The sequence below is a fragment of the Dermacentor albipictus genome, chromosome 1 (genome assembly GCF_038994185.2).
Source record: "Dermacentor albipictus isolate Rhodes 1998 colony chromosome 1, USDA_Dalb.pri_finalv2, whole genome shotgun sequence".
NCBI lineage: Eukaryota > Metazoa > Arthropoda > Arachnida > Ixodida > Ixodidae > Dermacentor > Dermacentor albipictus.
In genome coordinates, this window is record NC_091821.1 from 16,025,537 (window position 1) to 16,049,585 (window position 24,049).

Here is a 24,049-nt window from a genome sequence, read left to right on the forward strand (position 1 = left end):
CTTGGCTGGCGTAGAATCGACAGGCAGCGCGACGGTCAATTCGCTCGTGCACTTCTGCTGCCGCCCTTCCTCACGCCAGCGCTTTGACAGTGAGCGTCCGCGCTCATCGAGCAAGATGTGTTTATGCTTGCGTGTGCGCGCGTGACACCAAGCTTGCTAAATTAGTATGCCAATGTTTAGGAGCTTATACAGCCGATAGAACTACTATTCTTACTTCGTATAGCTGTCTACTAATTTGATATCTCAATATATGCTTTGCCTTACGGGTGAAACTGCGACGTTTTTTTAATCAAGCATCGACTGCAGGAAAATGTTGTTGTTCAAGGAAACAACATCGCGCAACATGGTTAACGGTGCACCAACTTTGAAAAACAGCATATTGCCTTATATCTACGTCTGATGAAACTATACGCAATGCATGTGAAGTCGGTTCCACACGCTGTAGGCGCGGTGTTGCTCAGGTACAGACGCTGGTGAAAACAAGCCTTATAGCTATTCCGCCCGTTTGTATTTAAAAGGAGGCGAAATTTTCATACGCCTGACTACCGATTTTATCTTTTGCGGTTGGTCGAATGCATGCCAAGCTTGTTCTTATTATTCGCGAAAAAGTAACCACCTCAAATCCAAGAACGAGATGCAGTGCACCTAAGCTATGGTTATTGATTTTGCTGGTTAGATCCACTTAATGTAAACTCGCAGGCACTAGGCAACGTCCAAAACTAGTCACAGTGTTACAGTCGTACACACTTTCATGCAATCTTTCTTTTAACGCGAAAGCGTTAAGGAGCTCGTGTCGCAGAAAAGCCGGTGTCGTCGGCGTCGGCGGCGTGGCCGTGAGCGATAAATCCCAGCAGGCACTTCACGAATAAAAAACAACTTGCAAGATGGGCTGTGTCGGAATCGAACCAGGGTCTCCGGAGTGTGAGACGGAGGCGCTACCACTCAGCCACGAGTTCGATGCTTCAAAGAGGTACAAAAGTGCCTCTAGTGAATGTGGTGTTGCCTTAGAAACGAGCTGTTTCTAAGGCTCAGGCGTACGTCGCTTGCTCAGGCGCACATTTCGTTGCCGCGCCGAACGCTGCGTTGCTCGACGCTCACCGCGTCCGATGCGGGGCGCGTAGTCGCTGCGCCGTAGCCCATTGTCTTACACCCCTTGGCGGGTCGACGGGAACGCTGTCGCGTTCCACTCTTGAAGGCGAAGCTTAAGCGTCCTCGAATTTTTTTCTCTTGATGACGTTCTTTTTCTTTTCTCTTGCTTCACAGCGTTGGAACGGGAGTCCTTCTTGAAAGTGTGCTTGTGAGAAATAGTGCGCAGGCCCTCAGACGGACTAACTTAAGTTCTCGCGGAGTTCTGTTACAGCTTCTGAGCCGCGTACACTGCTTCGCTCGCCTTCCTGCCTCACAGTGAACGCTACATTTCGAGGACATGAATCAACAGACTAGGATGTTTTACACATACACTGACCGAGTTTTAACGGCAATATGCAGAAGTGCTGTGGGAGATCTAAGCTTTGTGAATTCTGTTAAAGTACGTATAGAACATTTATCCGCAGATGTACCAATATCGTCTATTAGACATTTAACATGGCTTGCCAAAAAGTTTGGTGACAATGAACGTCATTCGTGATGCAGAAAACCGATATTCATTCCATTTTACAAGTAAATTTGAGAACTTAATTTTACTTCGCTGATTTCACTTGAACACGGGGTTACCTTTGTAGATTTTCTGAAACCAGCCGCATGTTGTCCATTCGAAAGCACGCTATGAATATCTGTCGCAGCTGTGATAAACAAGGTGTCCCACATAACTTGAGCAAAGAATTTAAGAATGAAAGGCGCGTCGGAAGCGTACTGAACCGAACGCATTCTACTCGCAATAGCCTATGGTAACTCAGGCATTTTTTTTTCCCCATAACTCACTAATTAATTAAGTTTAGTTACCCAACTTTTTAATTATTGGCTGAAAGCCCCAAGTATGATACGCAGATTTGTAGAGCACCTTCAGAAACCACCGATCGAGTTGCTTCCTGTACGCTACGTCTCATGTAGTCCTTTTTTCCGGGTTGCAAAAAAAGCCTGCGAACTATGAAAGAAAGAGACGTGACGGAGCGCTTGCGCGGTGGTATAGTGCTGCTCTCAAGCGCGCGTTCAGTGAATAAGGTCGGCTCCCGTCGGATGACGGCGCAAATGCATGCTCCTGACCGAGCGCTGCCGAGGAGATAAAGAACGCCCTGCCGCTTCCCCGTCGCCGGTCACGATGCAGCCGACCTTGTCCACCGAACGCACGCTTGACAGCAGCACGATAAAACTGCGCAAGCGCTCCCTCACGTGGTTTTTTCATACTTCGCGGACTTTCTTTGCAACACGCAAAAAAGGACTACGTGAGACGTATCTCACAGGAAACAACTCAATCGGTGGTTTCTGAAGGTACTCTAAAAATCGGCGTATCATACATGGGGTCTTCAGCCAATAATTAAAAAGTTGGATAAATAAAATTAATTTGTGAGTTATGGGGGAAGACAAAGAAATGCCTGAGTTACTGTAGGCTAGGTCGAATAGTATGCGTTCGGTTCAATTCGCTTCCCACGTGCCTGTCATTTTTAAAAATCTTGGCTCAAGTCACGTGGGACACCCTGTGAATGTCAAATATGCGCTACGCTGTGTATGTAACGGGCTTTCTAAATATAAGATTTTCGCTCATTGTCTCTGATTTACATACGCGACCCTGCTTGCTGCGAACAGAACATCAACTATTATTGATGTTTCAACTTCAACCTGTCTGTCCCGTCCAAATTTGAAACGTGAATGTCACTTACTCGGACTTCGACTCGTTGATCGGAAAGAACACTAAGACGTCTTTAAATACAGAATGCATCTGCACCCAGATGTGCACTGTTACAAAAGACAATAATGGAATCCAGTGCAAGTAAACGTGAATACAGTGAGAATGCAAATGAAGTGCATAAGACGCAATGAAATTGACGCAATGGTCAAACAGCGAAAGCATTTATCATTCACCTATCAAAAGGCAAATTATCAGCAAGCAGATTAGGTGTTACAAAAGAGCTAACTTTGGTCGTATTAACAATGAACTATCGCTTTTTTTCTGTCGACTTTCTGAGAGAACTTGTCGCGGATAGTAGAAGAAAACTGGCTACTACTTAAAAACGCACTCGCTAATCTCATGGATAAGTATATCCCAATCCTTTCCATAAAATCCGATAACACTGCTCCTTGGTTCTCGCAGAGCCTTCGTCACCTAAATAACAAGAAAAAAAGATTACTCAAGCAAGCTGACAAAAATAAATAATCTGCATCCTGGCGGCGTACAAAGCATGTGACTATTGAGTACTAAAGTTTACTCAAGGCCACGCGCAGACAAATATATGAATGGGACCTGTCATCGATGTGAACAACTAACCCTCGGCGCTTTTGGCGTGTCATTAATCCCAAGCATAACCCTGACATCGTCCTTACTGATCGTCACGGCGCAGCGATAACTGAGATTGATTGCTCCCCAACTACTGAACGAAACATTTTCATCGGTATTAACGCGTGAATGTTTGGAGCCGTTAGCCACCATGACTCGCACTGATTCGTTTATGCCGGAAATAATAATTACCTATTCCGGAATTTATTCTCTCCTTACTAATCTTAAAATTTCATCTCCCGCTGAGAATACTGGTTTAAATAAAACAATTCTAAAAAATATAGCTCCGGGCATCTTCCCCATACTGTCCGCCTTATTTTCAAAATCACTATCAACAGGCGCTATCCCTCACGATTGGAAGGTGGCTAAGGTAGTGCCATTCTTCAAGTCTGGGGATCGTTCTTCACCACTTAACTATCGACCAATTTCTTTAAGAAGTAACATCTGTAAATTAGTCGAACATATTATAGAATCTTAAGAACATAACCTCATGTTTAAGCAAAAGCACGGTTTTCGCAGAGGACATTCCTGTGACACTCAGCTCGCTGGCTTTATTCACGACATACATTCATCAGTAGACGCCGGAATTCAAGTGAATGCCGTATTACTAGATTTTTCAAAAGCTTTCGACCGTGTACCTCATCGTCGACTTATTCACAAGCTTACATGTAAGCTTCTGTGTTCAGCTGTGTACAGCTGAACATCGACTCTACTGTTGTCACATGGATAAAAGACTTTCTTTCTAACAGGAAGCGATATACATCGGTTCACAATCGCAACTCATCTCTAGTCCCCGTAACATCTGGTGTACCACAGGGAAGTGTGCTTCGGCCCCTACTTTTTCTAATTTATATTAATGATCTACCAGACGGCATCGAATCCAATATCAGACTATTTGCTGACGACTGCTTCATATATCGCAACATTCACTCTAATTATGATCATGACAGTCTTCAATTTGACCTAAACGCAATAAACGTATGGTGTTCAATCTGGCTAATGCCTCTAAATCTTGCTAAAACTAAATTCATGTCTTTTACTTATTCAGGCACTCCGAACTTCAACATCTGACATGTTAACGACAGCCTTATTGAACAAGTTTCCAGCTACAAATATCTTGGCATACACCTGATGTCTAACTTGACGGAAAATAATCACATTAACCATATCCTCGCATCTGCAAACCGTTCGCTTGGTTTCCTTAAACATAACCTCAAATATGCTCCCGTACACTTATGCCAAAGTGGCCTACACAACACTAATACGCCCTACAATAGAGTACGCGTCAGCCATATGGGATCCCCATCAGACATACCTAATAACTGACTTAGAAGCCCTGCAGAACCGTGCTGTGCGCTTTATCTTTTCAGATTATTCACGAGGAACCAGTCTAACAGCATTAAAAAATCGCGCCGAGCTTGAAGCCTTGTCTCTTCGTCGTAATAGATCTCGTTTAACACTATTCCATATGCTTTGCTATCGCATCTATCTTCATAACGAGTTCATGTGTGAACCCTCAGCCATTTTTCCTCCTCGGGATCATTCTTGCAAAGTCAAATGCATCATGTGTCGTCCCCTCGCATTTGGTCAGTCATTTATATACCTCGCACCGCGATAGGGTGGAATACTCTGCCATCGCACATTGTCACGGAAACAAATGCCTCGAAATTTACAGACGCTATACGCAGTACCCTGCATGCCTAATATATAACGTTTCCCTCTCTGATTTATAAACTGATTTTTTTTCACGCACCAATAACCAAGGTCTCCGCGACGTTGTCATAGTTTGTGCAAATCATTTAAAGTTGTTGTACTGATAACTATTTTTATTTTTTTTTATTTTCTTCTGTGTTTGTACGTTGATGCACTGTAATTAATTCTATACCAGTTTTGTTTTTGTACTATATTTACATTTACGCACTGTTCCTTGCCTCACCGATGTAACCTTTACCCTATGTAATTCCCTCCATAGAGGGCCTTTAGGGTTACTGTGAAATAAATAAATAAATAAATCTAACCAAAGCCCCTTCAGCCGTGTCTGGCGGGTAGCGGAACACGTTGAGCAGAGATCGACGCAGAAAAGATGGACGGCGACTTTTTTTCCATTTACTAAAATTCAAACTGAGGAAGAGTGCCCTTCCAACACCGTTAAATTCTCTAAACAGTAATACCTAACGCGGAAATGCAAGCATTGTCATCAAGAAGCGTATTTTAGGCATTGTTTACAGGACTGAAATTGCAGTGTGTACATACGTGAGATAGCATCCGTCTATAGCAATTTGCAAAAAAAAAATATCAGTTTGCATGCATCACCAATTATTTTGAATTGGGTTCAGATACAGACTTGCCATTTTGAATTGTGCTGGCTGTTTTTGAACTCCGTCAATCGGATCTAAAAAAAAAACATAATGCGAAATTTGAGCGGAGCTGGATACATGTTTTCATTTCGCGATATATTGGCTGGCGCGGACAATGTGTCTCGTGCGGCACGCTGCCAACCGGGGCCATCGCTAATCGGGAGATCGCGAGAGGCAGCGCGTGGGTGACGCGTGGGCGCGATTCACAGCAGCCGCCGCCGACAGACGTGTGCCCATGCAGTGCTTTGCTTCCATATATGGTATCGGTGGCATCATCGGTGAACAGACGACGCGCGCTACTATGGCGCCATCTCGTAGCCATCGTCGCCGCAAAGCCCGTCTTGCGCGGCACTCTTCTCGCGCGTTTGCCTTATCCTCCTCCTCCGCTTTCCTGCTCGTGCTGTCTGCACTATCGCAGTCTTTCACCTGCACTCCGCGTTCGCTCTTACATCCTTCGCTCTGCTCGTTCGCTCCGTTAAGAAGATGGCGTGGGTCGATGCCAACGCTCGCCACAGGAACGGGCGCCTAAGAGCTTCGCGCTAAGAAATAAATCTACGTTCTGTTCTGTAGTTGGCAGACCAGCTCTGGGCCGTCCGGCAAGCCAAAGATGCCGCCCGAGTCCAAGGACTTGGAGCCGCCACCTGAGGCCACCACAGCGAAACTGCCGGTCATTCATTAATAAAGTTTCTTCTCTCTCTCTCTTCTGTTCTGTTTTAAGTAACGTTTAGTACCCACGCAGTCAATACAAGCACTCTATTACAGAACTCTACTGTGTAAGTCATTATAAACTGTTCTGGCTGTTTTCGTCAACATGGTAAGTGTTCTGAAATAGTGTCACGTAGAATAATCCAGCACAGGTGGCATTTATGATAAATACGTTTCCACAGCACAACATATACCACTGCACAGAAAACACACGCAAGACCGAGTGCGGCTTTTTATAGCAGCCAGTGCCTGGCAAATAAGCTTACAGTGTGATTACAACGACAACACTCAAAACATACGCACAACGCACACATACCGTGAGACTTCCATTGAAAGTAGTTGATAAAGAAGACTCTCCATGCAAAATACGAGAGCCAGTGCAGCGATCAGCGCATTAACAAATTGGTAGCGCTTCAGCACCCGAGCAATTCATCATCATCTCGCTCCGCATAACCAAACCCGTTCAAAAGATAACGGGGTCTCCATGCTACGATCGCGGCGTTTGATGATGACTTCAAGATGATTTAATGCACTTTCCAATTCGCCACACTATTCATGCGTGTAGTTCACACTGTAGAATTGTGAACCGTCGCGCTAGCTGCAACTCACTTGTCTATTTTCTTGGTACTCAGATTCGTCGCGCGAAATAACTTTTTCACCAACACGCAACACCGCTGCTATTTCTGGCCCCTTGTGGACGAACTAACGTAGAGAGCCAAACACTCTGTCGACGTCATATGCGCGGCCATGCAACAAGTTAGCGGTACCGAGAACGCGTTTAATTCAAGTTTTTAACAAACAAAATGCTGCAGCCGTCGTCGCCACGTGACTCGGAGGAATCAGTCAGACGCGACTTGATGGTTTTTGTGCTTTCGTCCCGTTCCCGGCACATGAGCGCGGGTTCCTTCCTCGGTACGAAGCCGGTGCCGTCGAGAGTCCCGTTTACTGAATACGCTGTTTATGGCAGCAAATGCCTTTCTACTCGTAGACAGGTATGCGAAGCGTAGTGGCCTCGCCAGCGACGCAATCTCCGAGTGTCTTAAGCGCCACGACCGAAGTGGGTGAATGTGTGTAGAATCCATTGCAGCGCTGGTGATGCTGGTGGTGATGACTCGAAGTGGTACTCGAAAGCATCATGGTGCTGCTGGGAAGGGAGCCGCCGCCACCGTACGAGCTGCGTTTGCCCATAGACCGACCGCCAGCACGCATCGCCAGCAACGGGCAACAACCTAGCACGAGTTGCCGAAGGTCCACCTGCGAAAGCACCCCGTCACGGTATAGCAGGAGCACCGATAATACCTTCCAACAAAGAGGCACAAAATGTGCGCAATTTGTTTGTCGCCCGTTTTGAACAGGTATACCCGTAGCGCCTTTGTAGAGCAAAGTGGTCGTGAAATGCACCAACATTTATCCTGTGCATGAGCTATACTGGTGCATTGTTGATACAGTACGCGACAATTGTAAAGTGAAAAGATCTTCTTCCTTTTAATTATTTTTTTTAATCTTGGAAACTTGTTTTACCTTTCTGATGACAGCGCGGCTAGAGCAAAATACGTTGTTAAGGTTGCTGTAAGAAGTTTTTTTTTTTTTTATTGCTCCTGTGTATCAACGTTGTGTGCACCGGTACATGCGACATGTGGTAGTTTTTAAATGTTTCAACAACAATTAAATTTTTCAACAACGCTTACTGCTTCTCTACTACCAAAGAAATCATGTTTATGTGAAATGTGGAGTGACCTCTTAATCCATAGTCTAATCAAGTTGCCATGTGTATGCCTGTTCCACAGCATAGAAACAGCAGCCAGAATCCGCAAGAAACTGAACGGCACCTGTGAACCATCACGATCTAACAGGAAAATAACTGTTACATTCTCTGTGCCGAGCCAAATATGTAGCAGCCGTACAAAACAAGGGCAAGAGGATATGACATTGTACAGACCACTGAGTATGCTCCACATATGCTCCAGCGCGCGTATTCTCCTCTAGCCCAGTCGCCCACCGCGGGCGCCACCAAAAGAAGGCGGGGGTGGGGAAGGGGATCATCTTGTTACCCTAGTGGCTCCAAACAACTTCTGCGAAACAAACGAGCCCACTACTAAGAGAGAACGATTGCAAAATTAGACTGTAAGACCCCCACTAGCTGTAACATGAGTTACGCATGTAAGCTTTCTAATGCGTGAATAAATGTAACTTGTGTATTTTCTTATATCATTTCTGTACCGTGGTGCCCATACACCATTTCCAGCAGGCACAAGACTTTTCACACAACCCACAGCGGATGCGTCCCTGATTTAGCCTGCGCTGGTTTTTATTATTCTTTAGAGTTTGTTAAGCGCGTAACTGAGGCTATCCGGTTGGACGCCGGACGTAAGGATAAAACCCAGAGAGTAATCACACAGATTTTTTTGCGGCAAAGCTGATTAAATCTTAGTACATGAGCCTCAACAACAATTGACAACGGGTGTGGACTGAAAACGATATCTGCAGAGTGTTGAACGGAGAGCTCACTGGTGCCTAGAAATCCGAATTCAGGAACCATAACTACAAAGGATTGTTCGCTTTAGGTCACTAGTATCGTAGGTAGCACACTGTCCGAGTTTCTTTTTTTTTCCTAGTTGGGTTGTCACGCGGTATAACGTCACTATGAAACAAAACACAGGGTGTTTCAGCGAACACTTTTGAAAACTCTGAAACGTTGCCTGTGGCAGATAGCACAATTCTTGTTCATGAGGTGGCCTACTCGAAGCGGCGGACACTACTTGCAAAGGAAAAAATTTAATGCATAATCGACTAATTAACAAAAAAATCGCTAATGAACTTTTTAACTAATGACCTTATGGCTTATATTTAATTTACAAATTCTAGCTATGGAGTTCGTACAGCGGATATACTTGGAAGGAATTCTCAGGATGACACCTGTTTCGATATTTTAATCCCCGAACTTTGCGGAGAAATGCATGGATGTTCCAGTTACTTTTGTGCTTGAATGCATAAAATGACGTTAAGTTGAGAAAGAAACTGGGACGCCAATGCATTTCTCCGCAATGTCCGCGAATTAATATTTCGAAACCATTATCATCCTGAAAATTCGTTCCAAGCGGATCGGTCATGACCCCACGGCTAGAATTTGTGTAGCTGCATTATGGGCCATAAGGTAATTAGTTAGAACCATAATTAGTGAATTTTTGTTAATTATTCGATTCGGCATATCAATTTCTTGTGCATGTAATGTCCCCCTCTTCGAGTAGACCAGCTCATCAACTAGAATTGTGCTATCTGCCACAGGCAACCTTTAAAAAAATTTTGAAAATGTTCGCTGAAACCCACCGGCATAAGCATGCAGGCCCGTTTCATAGAGATAGTGCAGTAGTGACTTATAAAATGTGTTCTCCATAATCCATCTTTCATAGACTGATCACGGTTCAATTTCACGCCCTTACGTACACTTTCACGAATTGTCTTTGACTGAGGGCACGTCCAAAGTAGATAGCGTGCCGCTGCTGTAGAAGCAGTAGTGGAGCACTTCGGACAAGGAACACTGGACAATTCCCCCCAAGCACAAGTGATCGTTGGTGTAAGGGCTGCGCGGCCTTAATGCTCCGGAGAGAGACTTCCTCCACCCGAGAAAGATTGCGGGGAAGGGAGCAGACACACGGGGGGATGAGGGCACATGCATAACGCTGGGCGATGGATTTTCGCGCAATAAACAGGCAGTTTTGCAATTACTAAACGGCACGTCCAGGAGGACGAAAACTATACACCGTCATGCATTACTTACACAGTAGAACAGTCTTTCAGCTACAAACTTTCAGTGCAGTTCCCCTACTATTGGAGATTGCTGCTTTCCCCGTGCATGTCGCAGAATAACGTTGAATGTAGGCGGCCTCGAACCCAACAATAATAAGCTTAGACCGCATGCTTTCGCCAGCCAGACATAATGAATGCACGTGCCACTAACAACACGGAAGAAGTCATCAGGAGCTCGTAGGCATTTTCTAAGCCTCTCTTCGTGCCGCCTTGGGCCAATAGACCTTATTGTGCCACCTCATGTTGGCCAGAGAGAATGACAATGGCACTACAGTAAACAGTGTCATTACTGGCAGCTACTGTTAATGGCATTTCGAATGTAGCACACTATCACGAACGCTTATTTCAGCGCGGCCTGATATTGCTCGCCACCGGGGAAACGACAAATGACACTTGACGAAAAATGACGTTCGATATCCGCATTACGTTTCCGACTTACGCCTGTCACGCGAAGACATCCGGGTGTCTGTAAGTGTTATGCTTGTGCACACTACAGCCGAAGGTGCTCAAAATAAAAGTAGCAAAAATAAAGATACTTTCTATTTTCAATAATATGTCAGTTTCCTGTGTGCCTTTCCAGCGACTGATGAAGGCGTTTGTGAACGACTCGCTTTTGAGAAAGAAATGCAATTCAAACAAGAAAAAGTGGCAACAGATCGTTCTTTCGAATCCACCATACTGCCTAATGGCAAAAAAATAAATAAATAGAAATAGTTGCTCGTGCTAATTTTGCATTAGCTACTTTGTTTACTTGTCGTGTTTCGTTGCTCTTGCGTTCGTGGGATGGAAACATGAAAGTTGTGGGCGTGGTTCATCGCACACGTATGTTTATTTAAAAGCGCATGATATCAGTCGAATTCGACTTCTGTAAAGGATTATGGGACAGTTATTACCCGGAAAAATAATACCGCGGTGACTTAAGGCAACCAACTTTCAAAAACGAGAGGTTCTTTTACGGGCGACTCCAGGAGAGGAGTTGCTCAGAACTGTTGGTACTCTGTGCGCTGCGGAGATACACTCGCATAATGCACTCACCCTGAAGTTGTCACTCATGAAGCAGTAAATTATAGGATTGACGAAGCTGTTGGCCATCGAGAACCAGTGGCAGGAGAAGAAGGCCGCGATGTACAGGTACTCCTGCTCGGCAGTGTCCGGAAGCATGGCGTCGCGGTCGAAGTACACGACCAGGTTCATCATGTGGATCGGCAGCCAGCAGATAGCAAACATCAGCACAACTGTCGCCAACATTTTCACCACCTGTTGGCGAAACAAATGAAAAGAGATCCCAAGAAAATTGTTACCATGGCCTTAAGGGGCGCCATTTGGTTGGCCACTTGTATTAAGGCTTTACCGCCTATACGGTTCGACTTAGTTAAGCGACAGTGCCCTACGAAGCCACGGCGGTAAATTTTGACAGAGCTTCGATCAGTGACTTGCCATACGAAGTACTGAATTTACAAAGCACTCAATGTTATGTAGTCTTTCGTAAAAGAGCAGGCACCAGGCAGTTCAGACAGGGAAGATGATATTAACATTGGCTTCTCGCCAATGACGAACAGTTTTTCTGAAATAATATCTTTGCGTACATGCATCAAGGCTTTCAAAAATTAAATTATGTGGTTTAACGTGCCAAAACCATTTTCTGATCATGAGGCACGCCGTAGTGGAGTACTCCGGAAATTTCGACCACCTGGAATTCTTTAACGTGCACCTAAATCTAAGTACACGGGTTTTTTGCGCATTTCGCCCCCATCGAAATGCGGCCGCCGTGGCCGGGATTCGATCCCGCGACCTCGAGCTCAGCAGCCCAACACCATAGCCACTGAGCAACCACGGCGGGTACACGGAGGCTTTGAACCACGTAAATTATGGTTGCCTGAATTAGTAGACTGCTTGGGCGGCTCTCATATTAGCAGTAGTCAATTGCCGACGAAAGCGATAGTACAGATAGGGGTGGGCGCACTGCCCCTTCACTCGTGCAGTGTGCGGCACATCATACTTTTGGAAACAAACAAACAAAACTACTTAGGAATAACGAATATGCCACCTGTATTCATCCAGCTGAATACAGGTTCCATTAGGCAGTATCGTACTCGGGCTTGGAGGCCAGACCGCACGTCAAGACGCAGTGCGTTCTCAGGGCTCCTATAAGGTAAAACTATACCAATCTGTTTTTATTACAATTTCCTGACGTCAAAATTACGTAACCACCGCCGCCAGCATTGGGCGGTAACCCGCAGCATTGTTTGAAAAGCCCAATCAAACGCGCTCCTCGTTTACAGGAGGACACATTTTTTTGCTTTCAAAGCGAATAGTATTGCCTACACTGAGCACATTTTCTTATCCAATTGGCTGACAAGAGGCAAGGAGCACGCTCAAGTGGAGAGGCATTCCTTGGGGCCGAGCCAGTGCACCGAAAATCGATAACCGAATGAAGAGGGTAGTGCTAGGCGTCTGTGATTGGTCCGCTTTGACTTACTTAGCGTGTGGTGGCTGGTCGGAAATCGCGGCGGCATGCAACGGAAGGTTAAGAATGCCGCTAAAACGGATCCTCAGCTGAACGAGCTGAAAATGCTCGAACTTGTTACACGGCCACGCAAAAAGCTTTATTGTACGAAAATAAACTCATGCTCTGCGGCAGGTGCGAGTAACCAGTGCCTAAACGATCGGCGGCAGCCATCTTTTATTCCTTTCGGAACGGGGCATCCTGTGGCTATTCAGAAAGAAATCCAGTTTTTTATCATATTAATGCATCTTTAACGCGTCACGTCACTTTGACGCCGTGAGTTTTCGGGGTTTTGTGACGTCGCGTGACAGGCAGGTGAAGTGGGTGCGGTCCGAATCTTTTGACCAATAGCCGAGGGCTAATGGCGAAAAGGAGCCGAATGAGAAATATATTTTTCTTTTGTTCGGTCCAGTCATGCATAATCAGTGAGTACACGTCATATCAGATAGGAAGCTATCGCGGGCTTCGTGACGTCGCGTGACAGACAGGCGAAGTGGGGGTGGTCCAAAGAAATTTTCGACCAATCGCGGAGGTCTGATTGCAGAATTGGAATAGAAAAGTTTGGAATAGGTTTATAGCGCCCCAGGATGCATATCATTCGTAAATGGTCCTCTTAGGATGCAAGTGGGGCGTTTTTCTACGCATAGATACTGCCGTCGGACCACCAGTTTGACAATGTTTAAGGCGAAATTGAGGAACGTCGCCTTCAACATAAAGTGGCTTCTTCCTGCACTGGTTTGTATGTTTAATTACAGTTAGATTTGATTAAACTGATTCGAAACAAGGCCGATACCTATCACGTGAACCGTTATTTTGCTGCGAAGCTACGGGACCGTATGTATCGCCATCGGTGGGAGGAAGAAAGTGTGGTGAACAATAATTATATTGCAGCGGACAATGCTCTTTCATTTTTTTTACAACGATTGCTGGTGATTGAATCAAACGCTGATGATGCGAGTCTGATTCAGTATGAACTTCTTTTTTCTTTTCTTTACCAACGATTCAGACCTTGACGCACGAACGCGATCTGCTGAGAGGTTCGTTATAGTATAGGAGTTATAGTGTCATTTCCTATAATGAAATGATCGAGCGACGTGAGGGAACTCCACAGCAAATATGACGAATATGAAGATATCCGTGTACTACTGGACTGTGCGCCTACTTTTGCATGTGCAGGCAATAGTTTGCCGAAAGTTGGCCAAACTATGCCAATGTGTCCAAGTATTCTAAGAGCGCGCAAATGCGCTGAGCTGTAAAGACGTTCTGCCACAACTATACCACTCAGGAGAGACTCATTTTTCATGTTTTCAGATTGCTTAATTAAATGAGGGAACTTTTATGCAGAGTCATAACTATACTTATGTTTATGTGCGTCCGAAGTGATTTAATATCATCGGCTAAAGGAATAGGAGAATACAACCCCTATCGAGGCTCTTCTTTTCTTGCCTGTTTTTTTTTTTGCCTGCCATCTGGAGAAAAGATGTAAAACTCGAAAAAGGTTTCTGAATGTCTCTTTGCTTTCATTTTTGCTTGCGATGTGACCAAAACAAAAAACAATAACAGAGCGTGCTATCATTTTTTTTTCTGCCGCTAAAAGCCAAAGTACTGCGGGACTTCAGGCGTTTTACAACTATGGATATTCCGGACGTAAGCGAAATGCATCGCTGCCAGTCTGCGTTTCGCCGTTGTATGTTCTTTTTTTCATGTTTCTGTGGCGCTGTATCTTTCCAAAACGGAGCTGTAGGCGCTAGGGGACAGTGTGCGTCTTAAACATCAAGCACGGCTCAATATTCACCCCGTATAGAGTCTCGCTGCCGCCTGTGATGCGAATTTCCTTTTATGCTTCCCCCTTTCGCGCAGATTTCGGTGGCCGGAAAACGTTAATCCACTTTGCATCTTGCATACACGTTTTCTTGTCTTTTGAACTTCAAAGAAAACCTAGGCGGAAGCTGAATTGAGAGCGCAAAGCCTGTGATCCAGACCCCAGAGAGCACTGAAAATCTGCCCGCGAGATCAAGGTTCGGCCAAGCGCGCAGTACGCTCGGCGCACAGGTCGCTTCCGGCCGCAGAAACTTGGCTTTCGTCCCAATTTCAGCGTTCGGAAAACCGGGGCAACACTTCGCTTAGAAAAAAAAATGAATTTGGCTGCCTGGCGTCGACATTTGGAATGGAAACAGCGTTTTCGTGTTATGGGCATCAGCAAACTATATTAGGGTCGCTGCTATGACAGGGAGGCTCTTGCGGTCTAGAATTACTTCTTGTCAGAATGAATGAGAAGAAAGGAAACCGAGGGCCCGAGTTTTATTAGGCATATTTGAAGTCATAATAGGCGTGGGTTGTACCATGCCTGCAAGTATTACTATTTGCACAGCAACATAAAAAATTGTCCTATATTGTCTTTAATTAAAAAAAATCATAAAGTACGGGAAAACCAGGTTGACGGAGTCTCGATTGAGAGTATAGCAAATGACTGGCGACTGCTTTGGTGGAAAGTAATCGGCTCCTCTGATTTGTCAAGGCGATATGAGTTATGGCTTTGCTAGCTCTCAGCTGTTCATAGCTGTTCTATTTATTATTATTATTCATTTAAACATTCGCTGAAGTGCAGCCCACTTTGTGATATCGAAGGGACCCTTTCACTTTCAATTACGGAAAAATCGCTGGATGTCCTTTCTTTGTTTCCCCGATAAAGAAAAATTACTCGCATGTAATTTAATTAGACACACCCAGGTGCACTCACTATTGTTTGAGAGAAAAAAAGTGAGGAGCGGGTACAGGATGAGTGAAATTTATGGCTTGTGTGCGCGTGCCTGTCAATCGGGGACAGGAGCCTGAATGGCGTTTCAATGTTTGTAAGTTATACTTCCGCTTTCTCGTGCATATATTTGTCCATATGCTACGTATAAGAAGAACGTCACGAGTGTTACTAGACATGACATCGCAGTAGGATGAGAGAAGTCGGGAGACACCTCGATAGTGCGTGTTACCGAAGGCACCCCCGTGGTTGCTCAGTGGCTATGGTGTTAGGCTGCTGAGCACGAGGTCGCGGGGTTGAATCCCGGCCACGGCGGCCGCATTACGGTGGGGGCGAAATGCGAAAACACCCGTGTACTTAGCTTTAGGTGCACGTTAAAGAACCCCAGGTGCTCGAAATTTCCGGAGTCCTCCACTACGGCGTGCCTCATAATCAGAAAGTGCTTTTGGCACGTAAAACCCCATAATTTAATTATTTTTTTACCGAAGGTGCACAATATACAATAGGTTGTGCTTTTCTCCAGATTGTGTGTTATCCCAGACGCGAAGCAATCATGCACACAACTCACGGCGGACACACAAACCACGACGACCTCTGCTTGAACATGCTCGAACTGCTTAGCCGGACCAGGAATACTTTTTGGGGGGTTATTATTATTATATTTTTTATTATACTTATACCCTCAAGGCCAATGATATTGCAGAGGAGAGTTAGGAAAAAAATTCGAGAAAACTATTCACGAAAAATAGTATCAACAACGCGACCAAATACTGCTGTTACGCAATATTAGTGAATCGCAGATCAGGGTACGTAATTCATAGTTCTAAATAATCAAGGTACATGATTTACAGATAAATAAACAGAAAAGAATGCAAACGATGCTCATGAACATTGGAAAAACACATGAAAAAACTCAAAACGTCATGTAAACCTCCTATAAAATGGTTACTTTCACTTATGGAAAGAACGGTTTCGAAAAGGTGATTCCACTCTTCGTATTTAGCCTGCACCCAGTGTATATACTGCTCGCTGCATTCTGCGACAGAAATCGTCGACAATATCACTCTTCTACTCCAACAACAATATCAGTCCTTATACCACTCAAAAAACGCCTAAAGAAACAGGCAATAAAGACAACCTTCACAACTTTCGGCGCAATGTGTGATTCGAATCTCTAGACTACTTAAAAGACCCAGCAAATATGCATCGGTCATTGAAAGGTATTCAATGATATCTGTAAATTTCAAAGACGCTGAATTTTTATCGGGTGGATTCGTTAATTTCGTTAGATGGATATAGAATGTACCAGCTCGATTCCTCTATGCATTTCTTTACGCGTGTGGCTTTTTTCTTTGCAACGCAGACGCTTGTAGGGAGAAATTCTCAGTACAGCAGCGTTATGCGCATAGGTCTCCGCCTTCGTGTCGGTAAGTGGTGCATCAGTTGAATGAAGCTCCAGCTGGCCTATTAGACGCAGCAGCCAAAGCCTAGAGAGAAATTCTGCGATGGCACCTTCGAGAAAAGTGCGCATAGTAGTATGCCTTACGTGTGCGTTTTACATCGTTTAAAAGCCGACTTCAACGCAAAAAATTTCTCTTCCGCAGCCACGCGGAAAGAACTCTGTCCCGACGAGCCTGCAGCATGCATTCACGACGCCGCACCGCCAGCCAGCGGTAGAGGACGCCGCGGCATGCATGCCAACCGGGCGAACAAAGCGCTACGTTTCCAGCGAAGCAATATCCGTTAACTTTCAGCTCGCCCACACAAAATAAAGCAAGGCGAGCCTGCCTCCGGGACGTCGTCCGAAATAACCCGTACCAAAACAGCGGTTGGAACAAAAGAATGCCATGGCCCACATGGATCAAACCAACGCACGACGCTCACCAAATGTACACCCTATGCAAGAAAAAAAAAGCACTACCAACAGGAAGCGGCCTTTGTCCAAGAGTTGTTGCTGAACTATACAAGTGGTGTGGTGACGCGAACTGTCGTGTTAAGAAAAGCACGGATACCAATCAAAAGCCCACACAGGGGGCTGCAACTCAGATTCTAATTAATTTAACGCTCTGTACCATGCCTTCCATATTTTTCATGCGTGCCTAAGGGTGCACTGGCTGAGCAAGCCTGCATGGAGTTATGTCGAAAATACAGTTCGGAAAGAGACAACAAGGTTACGAGAAGGGTAGAACCCCAGCGATGACAAAAGTTTGAGAGAAATCACGCAACATGGATGCAACGTATACAATGTATATTCGAATTACGTCACTGTACGTGAACTGTCGTCCTAGGCGGACGTAATATGCAAGAAAAGCCAGAACACATTTGCTAATAAATTATTTGCAACAATAATAAAGCTACACATTTTACGGCACACATTTATAATGAAAAGTAAAAAAAAATCGACTCGCCATTCCGGCCCCGCCCAAGTAGATCTCCAGTGAAGCTTTTGAAATCCGCTACTACAATGGCTGAGTGGGGTATGGATTGTTTTATTGCTTTAGGGTAGGGGTAGTAATGGGAGTAATGGTAAATTTGACAGCATGCCGCCACCCATAGCGGTGCTGTAACAACATGGAAACCAGTTCCTAGCCCGGTTATATTATATAGGAAATGCTAGGGACGTCACTGCCCACGTCGCAAGCTGCCGTCGCCTTGCGCAACAGTAATCTTTAGCGGAAAACGTATGCGCTGAGCGTATACGTGCTTCGCATTGTGCTCAGGAGCGCCTTGTCATTAATTATGTGGTTCGGATTATTTTTTTGAGCTCGTTCTTTACTGAAACGCGTACTGTTCTGTATGTTCTACGCGTAGTTTCGAAGAATGCTTGCACTGTTCGCTTCACTCTGCTGAGTGCTTGTAGCCTCTGCTTTACGTGAGTATGAGCGATTGCATTTTTTGCTTGCTTACTAGGATATGAGCCATTGCAGATGACGATGATTTGTACTAACGGATGGACACGAAAACTGGCGACCACAGAGAGGCTAACAGCTTCGATGTAAAAGAAACGTCATAAAACTTTCATTCCGTGTACCTACATATAAAATTGGGCATGTATAAATGGAAGTAACGGCCGTAAAATTACTCGGCTAATGCAAGTCAATATATACACGCGGGAGAGTAAAACGCCGTACGCCGTCCAAACCCGGTAAAATGAAGCTGCCTTCGCGCTCCCCTTCTTCCACGCATTGAAGCTGATTGCCCGTTTGTGCAATACGCATATATCCATGGCACAGTTTTATGCGTATACATCTACGTACAGATCTGCTCATGGGTGCTGTTCAATACGCATGCTGCTGAAGTGATGGATGAATCACTTCGCAGCAAAGACGAGGTGGACTGCGCTATCACGTGGTATGACGAATAGTCAAAAGCGGCAACCGTCGTTACCTCATGGATAGAGGGAAGCGCGAAGTCAATTTAACGCCACCCTTTCACGCCACAGGGTCGGCGTTGGACCGCGAGCCGCGGTTCGTGATCCCGCGTGCGTAATGAGGCAAATTGAAGAAGTAATTTCATGGCAAATATTTTGGTATACTTGGCCAGATTAAAATATAGAAACATGTGACTTCACTTTTACGAGGATTCCCTTCAACATTATAATATAGGTATCGGCCGTAACGTTTGTAGTTACGGAGGTAATTGATGCGATTAGTTTCATTAGAAAATTGATTACTTTCGCTTTCTTGTATATTGAGCAGGTAATGCATCTGTAGTTGTGTAATTCCCGTATATTTCATATACCTTAAATAAAGTGTTCAATATAAACAAGAAACACACTGCGCTGTAAGTTTTCGTATAAGTGCAGTGATGCGCATTTGCCCTAAAAGCTCTTTTTTTTCTCATTTCCGGCTTGGTAAACACAAGCGCATAACAGACACAGTCAATTCGGCAGTAATAATAAAGGAAACGTAACAACTTTCCCAACTGGACTGTGGAATGGCTTTTAAAATTTCTTCAGTGAAGCCAACTTTCCACGAACAGTTACACAATCTGATGGATCACTAGGATCACTAAGGGCTGCGATTTCGCTATTAGCAATGAAATCGTGTTTGCTTTCAATGCCGGCCACTCAAAACTGCCGACATCGACATGTAGACGATGCTATAGCAATTAATGTTGCATCACCTGTAATGTTGAGAAACGCTTGTTGAGAAACACGATGGCGACTGGAGGCGGTTGAGCCAGTTAGATGGTGCTGACAATCGCAATAGGAGAAATGGCTTGAGAGAACACGAATACGCTCACAGTGACTCAGAAGGCAAAAACTCAAATTCCAAGAGCTCGTAAATTAGGGGCTAAAACCTAGTCATAATATATATATATATATATATATATATATATATATATATATATATATATATATATATATATATATATATATATATATCTATTCCTATTCTAGAAATCTGCGTCTAAAGTGGGAACAGTGCTGTATCTCACAGGCGACGTTAACAAAACATTCCCGTTTGAACTAAAAATAAATAGATGATATATAGGGGATAAAAATTAAATTATGGGGTTTTGACATGCCAAAACCCCAATCTTATTATCTGGTAAGCCGTAGTGGGGGATTACGGATTAATTTTGACCACCTGGGGTTCTTTAATGGGCACCTAAGTCTGAGTATATCGAGGTTAGATTTATGTTGTGCCAGGCACAAGACTGCGTTTCTTCAGTATAGAATTCACCTCATGCATTTAGGCGGAGCCAAAACGTACGCTAGACCGACAAACGGATGCTCGAATAAAATATTAGTGAATCAGCGGCATGCATGCGCAAAACGTCCATGCCCTGATGCAATATTGCCCAGCTTGAAAAAAAGAAGTAAATCCTGCTAAGAGCGTTGCGCAAAGTGCGCAGTTGTATAAAATGTGGATGATTACAACACCCAAATATGAAATGAAAATTGTAACACTGGAAGCCGATAAGCCATGGTTATATATAATGAAAATGAGTGAGCACCGTACCTTCCGCACCAAAGATCAAATTCATCCCCAAATGCGTCCCGTCATAGTGACTTATATCCGAGTGCTTTCAACCTACAGACGCACTTTAGTAAGTTGACCGAATATATCCGATATACCATTCGAAAAGCGAAGAACGTACTGCCGCTCTCTTCGTTGAGAAAAGCAATGCGACTGAGCGGACGCCTTGGACATTACTTCAACCTGATACACTCTTAAAATTTTCACACCCTTATGGGTGTAATGCGGGTGTATTCATCTTTTCACCCTTGTAAACACCCTTGAAACACCCTTTTTTAACGGAAAAGGGTTTCAACAAGAAAACACCCTTGGAACACCCCAGTCTTCCTAATTTACACCCTAATTATAAGGGAGTTAGTGAACAAGCTTACAGTATATGATAAATGAACATTGCCAGTTAAGGCGTTGATATTGGCTATACATGAAACGCGCGCTACCTGCGCTTGAATCTAGTTGCTGGAAGGATTAGATCGGGGCACCTAGGCAGCAGCGCACTAGCTCCGAACAGTGGTCAAAAATGAAGTTTCGCACGAATGTTGATATCGAACGGATGACACTAACGCGCAGACTTTGCATAGCCAGATATCTGCAAAAGGCTTCATATGATCAATAGCAAAATATTTACAATGCTATCACTGAATACTTAAAGGTGTGCAACCAGTTAGACTGGGAATGGTTAGGAGTGACGGCTAACGGTAAATAGCTCACCAACTTATGGTTTGTAGATGACATTGGCATACTCAGCAACGCTGCAGACTATTTGCAACAAACGTTTGAGGAACTTGTCGAAGAAAGTGTAAGTCTGATTGAGAGTTAGTATGCAGAAGAGAAAAGTAATGTTCCGCAGCCTGGCGAGAGAACGAATGTCATGATCGGCAGTCAGCCTCTAGAACCTGCGCAGAAATACGTTTATTGAGGTTAATTACTCGCAGGGGCCTCTGATCAAGGAAATTAACAAAAATAAAACATTAGCTGGAGAGCTTATGGCAGGCATTACTAAATCATGACCAGGGAGCTTACTGCTAACCATTGCTTTCTACCGTTACTAACGTATGGGGCCGAAACTTGGAAGTTACCAAATAAGCTTGGGAAGACTATGAGGACCGCGCGACGAGCGATGGAATTAAAATTATTAGGCATGATCATAATAGACTGGAAGACAGCGATGTGGATTAGAGAGCGAACGGGGATAGCTGATATTCTGGTTGACATTAAGAGGAAGAAGTCGTGCTGGGCAGACAATGCAATGCGTAAGAGAGAGAACTGCTGGTCTATTGGAGATGCAGAATGGGTGCTAAGGGAAGGGAAGCACAGTCGAGGACGGCAGAGAATAATGCGGACGTGATGGAATTGGGAAACTTGAAGACACGTGGAACCAGTTAGCACAAGACAGGGGTATTGGAGATCGCTGGAGAAGCTTTCGTCCTGCGATGGACGTCAAAATAAGCTGATGATGATGATGTAACGACATCCATGCTAGCTTCGCGGCATGTCATTCATGTTATGTCATGCATGCGTGTCATGCACGTTCTGATAGCTCGATTTGCGTCGATTGCGGGAGGGGCGGGGGGGGCGGGGGGGGGCTAGTAGCGGCGTAGCCAAGTCGGGCACGCCGGGCACTGGTAACGCTCACTAACAGTAAAATGTTTGCTGCTATGGCAATGGCCCCGCTCCTTCCCTCTCCACGGTCAATTGGGACCCCCCCCCCCCCCTCACGCGAAAAAAATTTTCTGGTTACGCCACTGTGGGGAGGGGGGTGTAAGATTGCTCTAGACCCCTCCCCCTAACTTGTCAACTGAAACGGGGGATGGGAGGGCAGCTGCTGCCGGGCCGCAAACCTTAGGCAGCCCAATTACCGGCTGCATTTCCCTTTGGACGTGAATACTGCTCTAATGCCATTACACTGTAGGATTCGTGGCGGTTAGAGGGCATGCGACAATAAAAAAAAACACATACAGCCATCAGCAAGTCTTAGCTTGCGCAGGTCTTTCGGAGCTGGGCAAGACTCTCACAAAAAAAAAAAGCTTGGCACCCGTCTTACAGGCATTGTCAACTTGGTTCCCACCGCTGACTGTACATTTCCGGTAAAAAAAAAATCACACAGGAACTCCTCTCGGATTTGTCTAAGTGTGCGTAAGCATTGTGACTTTTCCTCATCTACACGCAGTCCATGTCGTTATCAATGTTATGAGACTTGATCCGACAAGTATAAGCGACAGTGCTGCGGCGACACGAGCTGCTCTGGTCGGCGGCGCAAGCGAAATACTGCAGGTGGCGTGGCCAGGCGCGCTGGTGGCGTTCCGTTCCTTTTGAGCCGTTATCGCTCTTTAGCCCTCCTCATCCGCGACGAACCATTATCAACCGTTCTCCGGCGGCGCTGGCTTGTGGCACGGCCGCGCGAACCGTATCTTGAAAGCGAACTGCATTGTGGACAGAGTGTGCCCACTGCTGAAAACTTCACGCGCTGTGTTCTCACCGTTTACTTCGCTTTGAAAACAGACGCGCGTACATCTATCTTGAAAGTGATGTGCGAAAAGCGCATAGTGCGGCATAAGCTGAAAGCTTCGTGAGCGCAGTGTTCTCGCCGCTTCGGTCGCGTTGAAGCGAGAGCTAGCACGAAGGTGAATTCACTCGCTGCTGCGGGTTCTATTTTGAAAGACATCGTGCGGTACAGACTGACGGACGGATGGTTTTTCTTGTTGGGGAAATATAGAAGTGCTTACGTTATAAAAAAAAAATCGCAGGGTTCGCGAATTTCGCGAAACGAACCAACACCAACCTACTCCCCCGCTGAGCGATGCCGTCTTGATCGCCCCCTCCCAACCCCGGGAAAAGGTACACTACCTTTCTATCTCAGTTGAAGAAAGGATGATGAAGCGTTAACAACGACAATAACGGCATTTCCTAACGAGTTGTCTTATGGCCTCTGAGATTTGCGCGCGAAACTGGCGCGCGCGAACCTGAGAGGCAATAATTGGCCGCTTAATAGCATAAAAAGACAAAGATAATGCCATACGACACAGCTAAAAATTCAAACAAAGAACTGATTTTAGCTATACTGTTTGGGGAAAAGAAATAAAAAATTAGACAGCCGCAACACATGCCACTAAAGCCACCACCGCCGGCATAACGCGGAACCAACAGTTGGCAACATTCATTCGCGCGTCATTGCTTCGTCCGCTTCGTCTCCGCAACGAGAGCCGCCATCTTCTCGCGCCTAACGTTTTGTATGGTTTTGTTCTCTGCAATCCGCGCACACAGCTCATCGGTGGATGCACGTCAGCTCAGCGTCGCAATGCCGCCTGCGTCATTTTCTGGTGTTCGCGCAATCGGTGCAAAACATGTCGCATGTGAAATGTTTGATAGAAGTGCGTCACGTCCAAGTCAAGCCGCCGTACGGGTGTATGGCTGTGCGCCCCGTTCTCGGAAGCGTCGACGGGTTTCCGGCATGCGAATTTCAGGTACGTGCAAATGCGTTTCGCCCTCCTATTGAGCTCCGGAGCA

At 45.3% G+C, this 24,049-nt stretch overlaps 1 protein-coding gene and 1 long non-coding RNA gene across 2 annotated transcripts in view; one reads left to right on the forward strand and one right to left on the reverse strand.

Moving 5' to 3' along the window:
* LOC135917104 (uncharacterized) overlaps window positions 1–17,896 on the forward strand; it is a 50,156-nt gene extending 32,260 nt beyond the window's left edge. The window contains exon 3 of the long non-coding RNA XR_010569181.1: window positions 17,165–17,896. This is a non-coding gene — a long non-coding RNA (uncharacterized lncRNA). The remainder of the gene's footprint in view (window positions 1–17,164) is intronic.
* LOC135917103 (RYamide receptor-like) overlaps window positions 6,592–24,049 on the reverse strand; it is a 399,699-nt gene continuing 382,241 nt past the window's right edge. The window contains exons 4-5 of the mRNA XM_070539304.1: window positions 11,335–11,556; window positions 6,592–7,746 (exon numbers count right to left, since the gene is read on the reverse strand). Of these exons, the coding sequence (XP_070395405.1) occupies window positions 7,471–7,746; window positions 11,335–11,556 (498 nt within the window). The 3' untranslated portion in view covers window positions 6,592–7,470. The remainder of the gene's footprint in view (window positions 7,747–11,334; window positions 11,557–24,049) is intronic.